General features: G+C 41.5%; 1 protein-coding gene across 1 annotated transcript in view; it reads right to left on the bottom strand.

Annotated features, from left to right (window-relative positions):
* ppp2r5d (protein phosphatase 2, regulatory subunit B', delta) overlaps positions 1–16,824 on the bottom strand; it is a 30,961-nt gene extending 14,137 nt beyond the window's left edge. The window contains exons 1-3 of the mRNA XM_088610312.1: positions 16,682–16,824; positions 15,568–15,651; positions 3,651–3,831 (exon numbers count right to left, since the gene is read on the bottom strand). Coding sequence (XP_088466438.1) covers positions 3,651–3,831; positions 15,568–15,651; positions 16,682–16,708 — 292 coding nt within the window. The 5' untranslated portion in view covers positions 16,709–16,824. The remainder of the gene's footprint in view (positions 1–3,650; positions 3,832–15,567; positions 15,652–16,681) is intronic.

Here is a 16,824-nt window from a genome sequence, read left to right as displayed (position 1 = left end):
CAGTGATCAAATAATTTTTATGGCATAGATGCATAGATTCAGACTGTCATTTTTGGTTATAGCTCTAATACCCAAATGAGATTTGTGAGAAATATTCCCAACAGTTTATTAGAATGGGATAAAAAAAAGAACAATTATTGATGCATACTCTGAAGCTTGTCACTCTAACAATGGTGCACAAAACATGAATTTCTCAATCCCCTCAATCAGGAAGCCAGCTCCAAGAGTGCATGAAACCTGTCCCTTAAAATAGGGACGATGATAAAGCAGAATTACCTTAATTTCACTTGATGGCAGCAGGACACTTAAGAGTATCCATACAAAAAGGCTCAGATAAATATGATTGCCACATGCACAAATACTTATTTAAGTCGGTCTAAGGATTATCACACGGGCTGCTCAGAAAACTGAAAATGTACATTACCGTTCAACATATGGAAAAGTATATTCTAAAAATATTTACTACATGCGCTGTTGATCTACAACCTGCTATGCAACGCATCCCAATAGTGTGATTATGAGCACACAGTAATGCACTTACAGTAAAAACTTTGTTTTGTGCTTTTTGGGACATGCTAAAGGTTACATCTACCAGCAGAAACAAAAAAAAAAAAACGATAACGCACTCGATAAAATGTTGACCTAAGAAACAGTACATACAGATAGTGGACAAAGTATGTAAACACCTTGGTAAATGAAAGATATAAAGCACACTACATTGAAAGCAAGGCCTTCCAGACAGCTGTGGCTCATGTGTTAATTAAGCAAATAACATGGGCAGGCCTGGCTGCCCATAATTACAGTTAGCATGTGGCAGGAGGCAGCCTTGTGACTTTGAAAGAGGAGGGAATCACTGGAGCTCGTTTGGTGGAAACTCAGTTTGCTGATGCTTCAAGAACAAGGGTGTCTAAGGAGTTTCCATTATTATAGTCTACTACCTGTCAAAATAAAATGTAGAAATTAACAAAGATTTGGAGACCATGGTCTCTTCTTAATAATGGCCTTAATCTAAAGCTGATCATCAAGAATAACGAGAACCAAAAAATACGTTTTCTGATTATGTTCTTAAGCCACATACAGATAAAATAAGGAGGGATTTTCAATTTCCACAACAATTCTCTAGAATAAAATCTAAAACCCACACCCGTCTTCAGATGCTCATCCTCATTTTTATCCATAATTTATGCTGAAATTAACTTATGAAGAAGACACCGCAGGCTGGAGGGTGACGTTTTAGGGGCAAAGGAAAGGCAGGCAGGTTGTGGCTGCCAGCCGACTCCAGAACTCGTACGGTAAGCTACAGGGACAACGGCGGCAGCGATGCAGACTGAAATTGGGAAAGAACAGGCCTGGGGGTCCCATTCACACAACACAAAAGAAGGAAAGGAGTCCGACGGCTTCCTGTATTTGTTTCACTCCAATTCCGAGGAGACGTCCCAGCACACTAGAATTCAATCAAGGCTGTGGCTTCCCTTAGACCAGAGCGCACTGAGAAACCAGACAGGAGGAAACGAAAAGCTACAGGGACACTACACAAGACATTTCCAACTTTAATAATAACTATATTTCGATTGGGCTATTTCAGATTGCACCGATCTGCCAAGTTCAGTCAATGGGCTGAGAGGAGAGGCCACATAACAGAAAGGTTATGGCAATGCATCTTCTTCGTTACAGGGAAAACCCATGCAATGCAAACTGAACTCCCGTACACAAAATGAGATCATTTCCCAGAAAAACAAACTGGTTGGTGTCTTTCAGCTGTTGATAATCAATTCTGGTTCCTGTCATTTTCAGAAAAAATAATGAAACAGCACTGAAGCCATGAACAATGACATATTTAAAAGTGAAGACACTGCACAGCTATTGTATTATTCTTGGCTCAAGAAATATTTCCAGAACTATTTCAATCTAATGCAATATAATGACAAAGACTACAATTTAACTACTTTTAGGCAATACCTCTAAACCAAACAACAAAGCTAAGATTTTCTAGACAAAACTGTCAGGATAAGATAAGCAACCGTGGTGGTCTGCACACCGGAAAATTGTACATGGTTTACAAGGTGGGATATGCATGTGGGGTTTGCTGTATATTGATCATGGGGCATTTTAGTTAGAGGGAAGTCATTTTGAATCTGAGAGTCCAGATTGGAAATAGCATACGTAAGGGTAGTAGCCTCTCTGCCTCGAACTCCTGTAAAGTCTAATCTCATGGTGTCCTTCCAAAGAGGTCTTTGTTTTATTATTTTCACTTTGAAATTGGAATGTTCTCCCCTATTCATATCCGATGTCTCCCAGGTGCTCCGGTTTCCTCCTACAGACACACTGACATAATAGCAGGTTAAGTGGCTTCTTGTATAACTGGCCCTGGTGTGAGTGTGTGTGTTTGTATCAGTGAGCGCCCAGCGATGAACTGGCGTCCTGTCCAGGATGTGACCTGCCTTGGGCCAGCTGCTTGCCGTGATAGGCCGTGAGCCCCTGCAACCCCGAACAGGGTAAAACACTTAGAAAATGAATGGAATTTGTACTGCAGAGTACATTCTAACCTAACAACAAATTTTGAGCACTACAGCAATTAACAAAAGCTAAAATACATGTGGCTGAATTAGGGATGTTCTCATGAAAATTATTGTTATGATCTGTTAAGTCATACGTTATGTGCAAAACATGTTAAAAGGGGAAAAAGGATAATTCAGAGTTGTTTCAATTAATCCTACTCATCACAAGTGGAATTACTGAGGGGCTGGCGGACATCTGCCTACTATAAATGAAAAAACAACACCCTGAGACTAAAAAGTCTGGTTACATTTTATCTACCGCAGAAATAAATCACACCTTTTAATAGACTAAGAAAAACTAAAAATGTTTAGCTCAAAGTAAAAATTAATTCCATCAAAAATAAGAAAACTAGCGGATTCCATTTTGAATGCTACTACAGCTATTAAAGAAAATATTGCAAAACACAAAGAATTTAGGAGAACTCTTGAAAAAGATATTTTACAGGACAACGACATTTCTCTGCTTGTGCCTGAAACCATGTGTACTTTACACTTAGATATTACAAGCCTGTTCAGATAGGGATGAGGCGCACATATAATACATCAGGAATGAAAGCTTAATCCAGTCAGCGAAGTGTGTTATGAAGAAGTTTTCTGACCCCTGTATTAAAAGGTGTTGCACTGCTGATCCAGTTACTGGATCAAACACACGTGTTATCACAGCCACACCAAGTCAGAAATCCAGCACATCAGCACTTGTTGTGGCATTGAGCTTTTCCTGAGAAGCCTAATAAATTCTCCCCTAACAGTCTGCTGAGAGAGAGATCTGAGTTATCAAAAAATCATTTTCAAAAGAAATCCTTTTGAAAAACTGAAAAATCCTTTAAAAAAATATCTCCCAAATGCTTATAGTTAGGTTTCTTGAAGGTTATCTTTGAAGAGTGTTCTGAAGGAAGTAAAGAAGGAAAAATATTTTTTGTCTGCTGGCGCCACAGTCATGTGAAATAACAAGCATTCAGAGTGCTCCTAAACAGAGTATAACACATCTCTGTGGTTTGGGAAACCCTGCACAACCTCCGTGAATCCTGTACTTTCACTGAGAAACAGCAGAGCTCTGCGAGTGGAAGGGGCACCGCGATCTGACAGCCCTACCTTTCAGAGCTGGGAGTTTCTGCAGCTCGCGGTTCTTGCTGAGGTTGAATCGTGACGAGCTCTGGCGCCTTTCCTTTTTCACGATCTGCGGGCCCCCCGAGTACTTGATTTTGTTCAGCTGGGTAGGAGGCGGGGTGCTGTTGCTGGGGCGTTTGCTCGCCGTCTGCTGCTGCTGCTGGGCCTGAAGGAAAGCACAAGCTTAGTAAACCTGCAAAACACCTCCATGCACACAATACCGTTCGCACACATGTACCGCGCACCTCCACATGTGTACAGGCAGAGCTCAACCCGCCGTTTCCCTCCACCTGCAGTACATCAAACACAAACATGTCCTCTTTCTGCAAAACACTAAATGTGCAATCCAAACTATTTACAGTTTTGTAGATAATCAAATATTATCTAGTACTTAGATAATACTAGTAATTAATCACACCCCCCACTGGCAGAAATCACAGCTTCCAAAGGTTTCCTGTGACTAGCTCCGAGTTTTTCTATTCTTGCTTTTGGAATTTTTTCCCCACTTTTCCTTGCAGAACCCTTCTCATTCCAAAACCTTAATCTTTCATTCCTGTAAGTACTTCATGGTTGATTTGGAGGTATGTTTCACATCGCTATCTGGCTGAAATATCCAACCTCTTTTCAGCTTTGATTTCTTTAGGGACTCTGGGACATCAGCTCCTAGGATTTGTTGATATTCAATTGAATCCGCTCTTCCTTCGAGCCGCACAATACCTCCTGTGTCGCTGGCTGCCATAAATCCCCATGTCTAGCAGCTGCCAAGGCTTCTTCAGATGCTTCACCCATTCTTCTTCAAACGCATCTGTGGTTATGGCTAAAAAGGTCAGTTTTCGTTTCATCAGTGCAAAGCACTTTGATCCAAAAAGTTTCCGTCTCATCAAGATTCTGTTTTGCACACTTTTATAAATTGACTTTTGTGATGAGGCTGTAGGAAAGGTTTCCTTTTGACAGCTCTTGCATGCTGATCATTTTTGGGCAAGCAATGCTGTACTGTGGAGCTGTAAATAACTACTCCAGTCTCAGCTAAACCGTTCTGTTGATTTGTAGTCAACTGTGGGTTCTGCTTGGTAGATCAGACCAGTTTCCGAGCAGTTCTAGCAGAGATTTTTCTAGGTTTTCCAGATTTTGCCAGTTTAAAACAGTTCGCTTTAACTTGCATTTCTTAATGTTGCTTCTGACAGGTGAAACTGCAAACTGAAATCTTTTACTGACCTTTTACAGCCTTCCCCCGATTTGTAAGAGTGAATTATCTTTATTTTCCAAGACCTCAAAAGCTGCCTAGAGAAGCCCACGGTTGTTGAAATTAGGCAGAACAACAGCCACAACCTGAGAGGTTAGAAGTGTCAGAGTATTCGTTCAACCCTGGAATTGAAATCATTCAAGGCACTGTGATTTAACCAGGTTTTGTGGCCTTTGAAAAGCCCAAATTAAAAAAGTAGTAATGAATCAACTGGAAGGGTGCCCAAACATTTGCACATGCCACACTCGCTATTTTATTTTTTTCAATCTATTTAAATCAGCACATAAACAGTAATTTTCCATTACGATCTGTAGAAAGATGTTGGGTTTAACTTACTATACCATGCAGAGGCTGCGTCACATTCTGCTGAGAGATTCGTGTAAACGCTATTTAACCAGGGGCGTCTAAACTTCCTTGCTAGAACTGTCTTCAGCTTTCCATGAACTAATAACATTAGTTAAAACATCATTCTCCACTCCCTTCAACACTTTTGAAAGCCTCCAAACATGCATACATATGTTAATCTAAAGAAATCTAACACCTGTAAGTATTAATAATTCATTAGACAGAATTCACAGGTACAAGACATAGTTATAATTTTGTTCACTTTATGTGGAGTTGTAGTGTAATTTGTGATGACAGATTCTCTTCACAGAAATACACAAGCACGTGTGAAATTCAAAGTTCTTTACAAGCAAAGCTAAATGCAGTTTTAAACCAGACTGTGTCAAGACCCACAGAGTATACAAACATGTTGGCAAAACACAAGATAGAACCTTTATCAAACACCAGACCAGTAACAAATATGCTGACGGTGGGACAAAAAAAAACAGCTACTCAACACAAAATAATCAACCCGGGGAAGAAAGAAACAGAGGAGCTCACAACCCAGATGATGACTAGACAATTACCCTAAAGTTCACCATGTGTAATGATCTGTTTATTCATTTATTCAGCAATATACAAGTATCTGGACCAATTATGAAAACCATCTGCAATTAGAAAAAAATGAAAATGACTAAGGGAAAATCAGAAGATTTTTAGGCCGAACTCTAGGTTGAATAGTGTTTGAAATTAATGTGATCATTTTATCTTGTTTCTACAAGTCCTGATGGATTTCTTTTTGTTTAAAAACTGTCATTGGTGCCGATCTTTCGGCCCATCAGTTATTAGTCTTGCGTAAACCATATTCCATCCTAGAGGCCTCTTCAGAGTCTTTGTTTAACAAATTCCAATTACTTCCCTCAGAATGAAGGTACAGATTTCCCCATTTAAAAACAAGTAGGTTTAAGTTTTCATTTACACCTGAGACTATAACCTTGCTTAACAAATGATTATTGTGTGTAAATACAAGTGTATTGTTTGTGGGTTTTCTCTATATAGACTGCATGCTTTAAATCAAATTGCCCCCTGGGGATAATTAAGGCTCTGGACATTTGATTTAGTATATAAACATACCTTGCTGATTTCTTGTTGTTAATCTCTACTTAACCATCAGCCCGGTAGAGCAAAAACAGACAACTCAGATGAAACAGTAATTCACAGTCTGGGATGGCACCAGCTGATTAAAGGCTACATGAATATTTACAGCTGTGGACAGCAAGCCTGCCTCACTTCATCTGGAACAGTGCTATTTGCAAATCCATGTATTTTAATAGGCGGTTCTTTATCTTAGGCAGATATTGCGTACTAGAGATAGGCCAAAGGTCAGAATATCCAACTGATACACATCACCTCAGTAAATAAACCTTACATATCTTCTGGTGGCAGGCTGGGTGACTAGGTGTGTTATAAAACAGTCAGTGGGTCTGATTTGTGAAGGAGCTCCCAGGTGATCTGCAGTTTGACACACTGCATGAATCTGTTGAGATCCTCCTGGATTTTACTTTTCTCTATCGGGGATCCTCTACCACACCCTCATTAGAGTGACCTGGAGAACAAACCTCTCTGCTGCGGTCCGGCGCCGGAGCGAAACTAGAGCAGGGGACAGCAGGCCTTGGGCTCGGGCATCACGCAAGCCAGCTCCTGCAAGGACCCCTGGGCCTGAATAGCCCGATCCAAAGGACCCGCTGGCCCGCTGAGGCGCGTGTGAAACCCGTTCAGGATCCTAGCGCGGGTCGGCCAGAGGTGGCACCTAGCAGCAACAGAGACGCTCCTTGCTGTTCAAAGGCAGAAGAAGCTGTAGCTGCGCTCCGTTCAAAACCTCATGACACTCCGTGTCAAAGCCCATCAGCAGCACCCCCATCCAAGGAGGCAATTGTGGGAGGATGTTAAAGTATGGCCTTGAGCATCATAAACGCTCTATGTGCAAGGCTCTACACAGATGGTATTTAGGTACACAAACACTAAAAAGACCAGATGACTTTAATGTTGCACATGAGATGCAAAGGTATACACCTGGTGATGGCGTTACATTTTCTATAGCAGCATTTACCCTTGTAAATGGAAAATGCACAAACCTTTAGTGAAAGATATGTTTTATTGGGTGCTACTTATGTGAACACCTGTGCATAAGATGACAGAAGAGATGGGTGACAGGCAAGAGGAGGTGAGCACTCTTCTGTACTTGAGAACATTTGTTTTGTGGCCTGGAACACCGGCCCTCTGCATAAGAGCACGAAGCTCCTGTATAAGAGCTCTTGTCACTGAAATTCAAGAGATCTCCTGGCGTGTTGGCAGGGAATGAAGGATTTGACCAGAAAGTGTGACTCCATCTCCCGAGACCCACCAACTATGAGGACCCCCACCTGCTGTAGTGTGTCAAGTCTCTTGGCAAATCAGTGTGCCAAAAATTCTTGATAAGCTTAAGGAAGAATCGCAAGGAAGAATGGGGGCAGTGATGAGTTTGAAAAAGGTGGAGAAGAAGTGAGTGCAGAAAATTCTTCTTAATGCAGGAGGAGCCGTGCTTGGCAGCACTGCAACAGTTCATATCCTGAGCACAGAAATGAGTCTGGTCCATCCTCTCTGGAGATTCTGTTTGGACAGAGATGGCAGAGAGTGATACCAACACAGTGCTACACCGCTTGGAGATCTGTCTTCTCTTTTTGAGCTTCCCTTCTTATTCTTTTTAAGGATTTAAAAGATAGAAGTGGGAAGGGGGAGAGGTGTATAAACCGAGCAATGTGCACTGATTGGCGAGTTGGGATTCTTCCTAGACAAGAAAACGATGGCAAAACAATTCTCCACCATAATAAACTGAGTAAAAAAAATACTGAACCATTAGGCACTATGTCACTGTTTTTCTGACCTATTTACATGATTTAATTCATGATCAAGTTCTAGGAAAGAGTAACTGCTTACAGTACTGTTATTAAAAAAGCAGTATATCAGACTTATGACTGGTCATGTTGCAATTAGCCATACACATGAATGATCAATGCCTACATCAAACAACAGTCTTCTTGTCCTGGTTTGACTCAGAGTGCCTCACTGCTGTCAAGAGGTTTAGGAGAATTATATCTATGAAGCAAAAACACAAACTTTCAGACAGTCTGATTTCTTATCTTATGATGCAATGATCAACGTTTAACAATGAAAACGTTGCAACAGGATTTCGTTTTTCACGGAAATGTCCGATTGCAAAGAATGAAGCGAGATAAGAGATCTGGGAGCCTCAGGGCTCTGTGAACGGGGACAGACGCTGCACATTTCCAATCTCGCTGCCAGAAGTTTGGAATTGAAAGACTCAGTATTCAAATCTAGTAAGTTATTAACCAAAAGTTCATATTCCCTATTCCAGATTTAGCAATGCAAGACTTGGGGTAAGTCCAGAACTACTGGTGTTGTAAAAGCAAGCGTTAGATAGGCAGCTTGGAGACTGCATGTTTTAGCTCAAATTGCTCTGGGACAAAAGTCCAAGGCAAGAGTGCAGAGCTGACTCATTCTCCCACTGACACTCCAGCTCTGAAGTGTCTGTTCTGAAACTGCAGATCAAAGATCCCCCACCAACTTAACACATTTCAGAGTATTTTTTGTTTTTCTTTGGATCAAGTATGATTGTGCAGGGCAGAACAAAAAGAAATGAATAAAAAGAGAGTCTGGAATAAGAAAAGGGGAAGCATCTTGAATATCCATCACCTCGGCAGGTACAGTAAAAATGCTGTTTTTCTAAAAAAATGTAGGGTCTTCAAGAAAAGATTCTCATTTGCCTTTGCTTTTTACTTTTCCCCCAAACATTTTAAATCCCCAAGATGTGATTTTTGTTTTCTGGGGGATAAACGTTTCCACATGTGTGCCATGAAGAACTCATACCAGCCTTGTTTTGATGGTATATACACTCGCAATGAAAATGCCCACCCAATATCTCTCTTTTTAGATCTGGATCTGTCCAAAGAGTATTCTTTTAAATTTTACTAAGTACAAAAAATAAAAAAAAATCACAGGGGTTCAAATATGAAGAGTATGGATACCACTGGTGACCAAAGGGGACAGGTTGCGATGAAGACCAGTAGTCACTGTGCTTTACAGTGCAGGCTGCCATCTTGAGAGTACTTAAAGTATTTTATTTCCCTGTTGTACTAATCCCCCAAACGTGAGAGCAGTGTACAGCAAAATAAAGTGATCAGTTCCTTCCTGATCATCACAGAGACTGCCTGCATCGAATAAGCGAGGATGTGACAGATTCATTAAGGCCTGACAGATTTCATTTGTGTTTCAGAAATTGTGGAGAAATTCTAGAGTATTAGGGATGTAAGTATGACAAAAAGAGCACCAAAGCAACATGATAAGAACAAAAATGCATGGGTTTTAGGTCTTCTCAGTCCGATCACAATAAGCGTGCTTTCACCCCTCACAGGATATATTAAGTAACAGAAGAGCCAAGACAGCTACAAATATCATGAAAACATCATAACCTTGCAAGATGTTTCTGATCAATTTGGGAAACATAAATGGTGATCTATGGAAAGAAAACATTTTCCTGAATAAAAGAGAAGAACTGTGGCCTGTTGAAACTATCATACTGTTCTCACTTAGGAACACAGAGACCAGCTATGGGTCAACAGCTATAAAAAGATCCTCCTACACACCACTAGGATCAATACAATTCTGAATATGATTACCAGCTTTTATAACTCTTACCAGATTTAAACACATAAAATCAAAAGAGTTCTAAAATGATGATTTAAGAGTGTTAAATATGAACTTGCACTGAGATTATTGGTAAAAAAATAAGCAATAAAGGAGAATTTCAATCTGATACAGAGACACTAAAAATAAAAGCCATCAAATGGTACATGGCTTTCCAGCAGTCAGTCCTAACAATTCTACAGCTTTACAGGCACCTCAACTAAAAGAAGTAAAAGAACTTCCAATAATATAGGAGCTTAAGCAACCAGCCTGCATTAAAAGAGCTCAGTCATGCTTTGGAAAATATTTATAATTCAATATATAGACTCTAGAACTGTATGGAAGTGAACATTTATGATCCTTGATTTACGTCAAATGTTTTTTTATTTGAAAAATCCACAAAAAGCCTCTTTGACGTGCAACCTCTCACACCTCAGTGTGAAGAGCATTCATGGTAAAATATAAAAACAAACAGGCGCTGAGCAAAACCCAGAGACTGATGTTCCTATGGTACTTGAAGGTTAATAAAATGTTTAACAGAGCGCCAAAATGCACTGAAAGAACATATCTTTCCTCTGTTGAGGCAGACTACAGTTTCCATTTCCTTTATCCCCACAAAGGAAAAAACTGCAAATTAGAAATGTTTTAACAGAAAGAATATAATGGCTTTTTTTTTTGCTTTGCGACACATTCAAAAATAAGATGAGAAGACCTCAAAACCACCTGTCACGAGGGCAGTACACAAAACATTTAACTGAAGAAATGTACACTTCTATGCCGTGATCTGTTTGGTTTCTGCTTCTTTCACAGAGAACTGTTTCAAGTGTTTAACTGCTAAATAAGATGCTACTATGTGCTAAAAATACACAAGTTCCTGACTTAAGACTCATGCCTCAGGACAACAGTAAGGAAAAACAAGCAGATGCACGAGGAGAACAGCAGTAGAAAACACGATTATGAGCTTAAACAAACACTAATGATATTTAAACAGATATGGTGCAGGCAAAAAAGATGATTATTTTCATCAGATAATTTTAACACCACATTATGCACAGAAAAAGGAAGCACACATGCCTGCCAGTCTGAGTTACTGGGATTTATAACACTTAGGGCCAAGTAAACAAAAGGTTTTGCAAACACCAGAGGAATCTTCAAAAACAGTTTAAAGAATTTACAGTTAACAATATCTCCTACAAGTGTTTGATTTCAACATGATCCTCTGACTACTTTTGGACAAATTGATAAATTGATATCTGAATCTTTCTTAGAAAAGGCAGACATTATTGCTTGCAGATTACTGTATTTGTCTGTTTGTTTTACTAATGTTCATTAATGTGTTACTTTCAAAGATGCCACTTTGCTCCTGTATCAGTGTAAACTGGAGTTTGGTGTTTAATAAAAAGCCTTGTTTGGTCCAACCTTTAACAAGAAATATTTAAAGCCTTGAATTAAATTTTTTGGATGAGGATATGTTATTTTACCAAAACATTAATTATGCAATAGATCAAATGTGTACAACACACATACCTTTAATTACATTAACAATGAAAGGTCTCTAGATTTCTTTTGATCTCTGGATTTGTCAGCATCTTGTGATGCTTTGTGTGCACAAGGCATGCAGGGAGTGGGCTATTCTTCCCAGACCAAAGATAAAACCAGTGAAGAGCCTGAATGCTTTTCCTAACAGTGGAGGTAGCTTTGTACTAGGCGGGGTATCACAGTGCTAATCCCAAAAATAGACTTAATCAATAGCATTACCTTTGTAGCAAGACAAATACTGAAGGCACTATGTCTCTATTATCTATAGAACTGCTATCAACTGCTGTTGACAGAAATGTTCATGTTATTAAACTAAAAATATTAAGAATACAACACAGAATGAAAGATTTCCTTGCATAAAGATTAAAATATATGTTTACACTGATAAGTATTAGATTCCAGACAGTCTGCATAAAGGTATTTCAACCCATTGCAGGGAGGATCCAGATACGGTCTCAAGCCTTCAGGGCCTCCAAGTCAAGGTTGAGCCCTATGATCACGGGTTCAAACCTGGGTCATGTAACTAGCTGACTGACCGGCAATAATCCCCCCAATCCTGCAGCGTGTGAGGGTGGCACAGTGTTCAGCATTACTGTTTTGCAACGCTGGGGGACCTGGTTTCAGTTCCGGACCTGGGGTGCTATCAGGGTGGAGTTTGCATGTTCTCCTTGTGTTTGCATGGGTTTCCTCCTACTGTCCAAAGACATACAGATAGGCTTACTGGCCCTAGCCATGAGTTTGTTTGCGATGGACTGGCGTCCCTTCCAGGGTGTACTTTTCGAAGCGTTTCTCGAAAAGAGTAGGGGTGTAACCCCGGCATCCTGGCCAAATTTCCCCTTGGCCCTTACCAATCATGGCCTCCTAATAATCCCTATCTATGAATTGGCTTCATCACTCTGCTCTCCTCCCCACTGAGAGCTGGTGTGTGAGCAGACTGGCACATCATCCAGGTGGGGCTGCACACTGGTGGTGGTGGAGGGGATCCCCATTACCTGTAAAGCGCTTTGAGTGGAGTGTCCAGAAAAGCACTATATAAGTGTAAGCAATTATTATTAATTATTATTATTATTATTACCCCGCCATGCACTCTATGCTCCCCAAGATGAACGGACGGCAACGCACAACTGGCTGAATGCCACTGAGGGAAGGGTGGGGTTAGCTGCCATGAAAGGGACCTCCCCTCCGGTGTTCAAACTAAAGACGAGCAGCTCAAAGGAGGGCGGGGAGGAAGAGTCAGCCCGCACTTGCTCGTTCCCCCCTACAAACGGTCACGGGGACTGCGGCCGACAGTCAGGAAGGGGAAAAACACTCCACTGGCTGGCATCATAAAAATAACTGGTCGCTCTCCATTTGCAAAGGGGCAGCTTCGTAAAGCTCCATTTCAACAGGGAAGCTACTACACACAAACAATGCCTAGGCAAACACTCCAAGCATTAAAGACCCAAATGAAAAGTGAATAATAGTGCAAAAAAACACAGGGAAGATGATTAAACAAAGTTTGGGCGGATTAAAAGCATCAGATGCCACCGTACCATTTTGATTTGCTCGAGATTAATCAAAACCAAACTGCTGACCTCCATACCAGACTACAGCTGTGTCCCATTCATCAACATGTTACTTAATCTACAAGGAAGAGACTGCAGAAGGATTAAGAAGAGTGCTAGCTTTCTAAGAATATAGCAACCGTTCATTAAATGCATACAATGATGAATTGATGGGAATAAGACCTGTAGGCTTAAGAATCCAACCATTTCAAAACACTACAACACCACAAGGCATTTCGCTACCTCAAACGGGGAAAATGTCCTAAACAGAGACAGGCAGGGTCAAACCCAGCCCTCTGCCTCGCCTCAGATCTGTTCATGTGAACATCTGCATTCAGACGCACTTTGCATTTTCAGAAGAAACTATCTTCATGGCATTTTTCTTTCTCAAAACATCTGTATCACTGGCGAACACGTGAAATGGGGTCTTAAGGAATTATTGTTCCAACAGCTGTGCAAAACAAAAGAAAGCCTCAAAACCAAATGACAAAGGAACAGGAACCTGGATGTCAGAGAAGACTGTGCAGCTCTGTATTATATGGGTTCTCTTTTCCTACATTCGGATTCTAAGACAATTCATGAACGGTCTTGCGGACATGTGCAAGCCCAGTCTCTCCGACGTTTAAGAGACGGACTTGTTGCATGATATGATTGGAAGCATCTGAAACTGAATGTTAGCATGTGTTACTATTTAATGCAAATCAAGAATGTGAAAATTCTTTATTACATTTGCTAAATCTGAAAAACAGGGGCTTTCTAAACTGCAGTACACCCCGGATAGCAATACCGCCATGAACCCCACCTGGTCCTCTTTTCTCAACAGCTGTAACTCTAAGTGTCAAAGTGTGGACAGAGTGAAGTGAAACTCTGAAGCTGACCTCATTAAGCCAGCTGTCCTTCATTCCTGCTTCAGTTGCAAAATTCCTAGTCATTCAACTACATAAAAAATAATACTTTCCGATAAGCAAGAAGGATTCCAAACCTTGTAGTCCAATCAATTATAAAGTCATACATATGCATAAGCCTAGAAACTGCTATACACCTTTACAATGAAGTAGTCTGAGCAATCACAGCTGGAGAGAGCTTCGCCGAGTGCAGTTGAGAAACACTGTTGAACACAGAAAGCTACATCTCCCTTCCAGATCAATGCAAAAATCTGGATCAAAATAAAGTGTTTTGCCTCCTCCAGATTACTCTTGATATTGCAAAAAAAAAACGTTGCCAAATATATTCCTCTAAAAAAAAAAAAAAAATAGATCCATATTTCAGTGGATTACTTTTCAGTCCAGGAACATTTTCAAAAGATTTCAGCACAGCCACGGATCTGGCACACATTCAAAGCAAACACTTTAAAGCTGTCTTTTCAATCAGTCCGTGTTTTGTGTTTCATATAACCTGCTCACAACTCAACACAAACTCCGAGGTAAATCTATAATGTACTTTCATTTCAGTGACTGTCATCGATAGAACTTTGACCACCATTATGTTTTTGGAAATCCAAAAATGGTGTCTTGACCTAATCTGGTTTATACACGGGTATCTAGACCAGGGGAACGAAACAGCGATTACTAAGAAGTCAATACAGCTGGTTCACAATATCTGACAGAGAAACACAGTGGAACTGTGCATAAGGTGCAAATGTAAACACTCTGGTTTCGACAAAGATCCCAGTTTGTTACATGAAAACAAAGAGCTTTCTTGAGCACAATACTGATTAATGCTGGTACTCTTAAAACTTTTGAAAATGTTTTTTTTGCCCATATACAGCAACAACAGCCTGAGTTGTTGTAAGTAATAACTTACAGACACCACAATGTGTTAAGTACACACAGCAATCTGTCAATCATCATCTCACCTATAAAGAGTCACAGGGGTACCGGAGTCTATCCCAGCAAGCAATGGGCACAAAGCAGGGTAACCCTGGACAGGACACCATCCATCGCAGGGCACACACACACAAACACTCACACCAGGGTCTACTTTGCCAGCAATTATCCTGCCAGTATGTCTTTGGACTGCAGGAGGAAACCAGAGCACCAGGAGGAGACCCATGCGAACACGGATAGAACATGCAAACTCCACACACACAAACTCCCAGGACTGGAACTGAACCCAGGACCCCAGTGCTGCAAGGCAGCGATGCTGACCACTGGGCCACTGTGAGAAGCAGAAATACACCTATGGACTTAAACACACACTTACCCTGAAGAACACTAGATGGGTAACCAGGAATTCGTAATACAGTAACAGACAGTATTTCCACCCACCAGTTAAAGATCAGCACTGCATTTTAAAATTGTTTGGAGGGGGAGGGGGAAGGAAATCAACTTAAGTTAACCCTGAGTAGTGCGTACTGATTCTAAAACCCTGTTGTCCAAGGAATATATTTGGCAAGTCTTTTACAACATGGATAACTGATGGCACAGTTCTGAAAATGGACCCTACTCCACCTACAGAACGGAAAAAAAAAACATGCTATAACATATTAGATCAATATATACATTTTTACCTCTTCTGAATTCTCGGGTCCGGTGTCCTTTGCCCCGCCTGCGACACTGTTTTTAGTGCCACTTTTAGCAGATTTTGCTGGCTCCTGCGGATGACAAGTCAGAGAGCACATGAGCTGTATCCCGAGCACGGTGGCCGCCAGCACCGCGCCAGTCCATGCGAGCTGGAAAACGAGCGCTTCTCGGCGCTTTGCGAGAGCAACAGCTCCGGGGTTTGGGTTTTTAGAAAGCACATGACAGAAATGTGATTTGCGCACGCAGCCTGGATGAATGTCTTCTACAGGTGGAGATACGGAGATAAAGGGATTCCAGGGAGAGGACATCACACACACCCGGCGGTCCTGCGCTAAAGCATCCCGTTGGCAGGTGGTCGTCGCCTGCACACCCGGCGGTGACATTGAACACACGGGGAGAGGAGCCGTGAGCTGCTGGCCGAAACACCGCAGCAGCACAGCAAGGCTGGCAATGGGTAACGAGAGCGCGTTTCCCATGTCCACTCCGGGCAGCGGGCAGCGGGCACCGGCCGATCTCCTCCGACACAGCTGGTGGGGAGGAGAGGGGGGTGTGTGGGACAAAAACTTGACACTGGAAACGTGCATTTCATGTCACACGGCTGCATCTTCCTCGCCCATCAATGCACCCACTTCGGGCGAGCGAGCCGGGTGTTTAAACATGCAAGTGAAAATTCACAGCGTTATTTCTGCAACAGACAAGAGAGAGAGAGAGAGAGGGCGGCGGGGGGGGGCCAACTTAACGCTCGTTTCCCCCTGCCCCAGCCACTATCAATTTCTAACATGAAACGGTCGGTAAACAATGTAGATTGCCGTCCGCCCCGAAGGCCTCCCGAATATGACTATTTACATTTTCTTTAAAGCGATGCATTATATGGATGTTGTTGGTTTTTTTTGTTGTTGTTTCCCAGTGAGTGAAATCTACCAATAAAATACGCGAGTGGAGAGGTGAGGTACTGTAGGGCTCTTTCTGCAGGGTCTCTAAGGTAGGCCTTGAGAATAAAAAAAATCAAGTACAATCAATTCCCTCTCCCGTCTGTCCACAAACAACATATATTTTTACGGTGTTGATCAAATTCCCCCTCTAATATTTTAATTGCATTACCTTTTCTTTTTTAGTTTTATTCGGCATTTTGCTGCTGTTGTTGACGTTTTCCACGGTGACTCCGTGACTCGGTTCCCCGGCGCTCGCTCGCTCTCCTCTCGGTTACCTCCAACTCCCTGCGCCCTTCCAGCCCAGCGATATTC

This window comes from Lepisosteus platostomus, chromosome 17 (genome assembly GCF_059453375.1).
Source record: "Lepisosteus platostomus isolate fLepPlt1 chromosome 17, fLepPlt1.hap1, whole genome shotgun sequence".
Classification (NCBI taxonomy): Eukaryota; Metazoa; Chordata; class Actinopteri; order Semionotiformes; family Lepisosteidae; genus Lepisosteus; species Lepisosteus platostomus.
The sequence above is the reverse complement of the archived record's forward strand: the minus strand, read 5'-3'. Positions and strand labels throughout refer to the sequence as shown.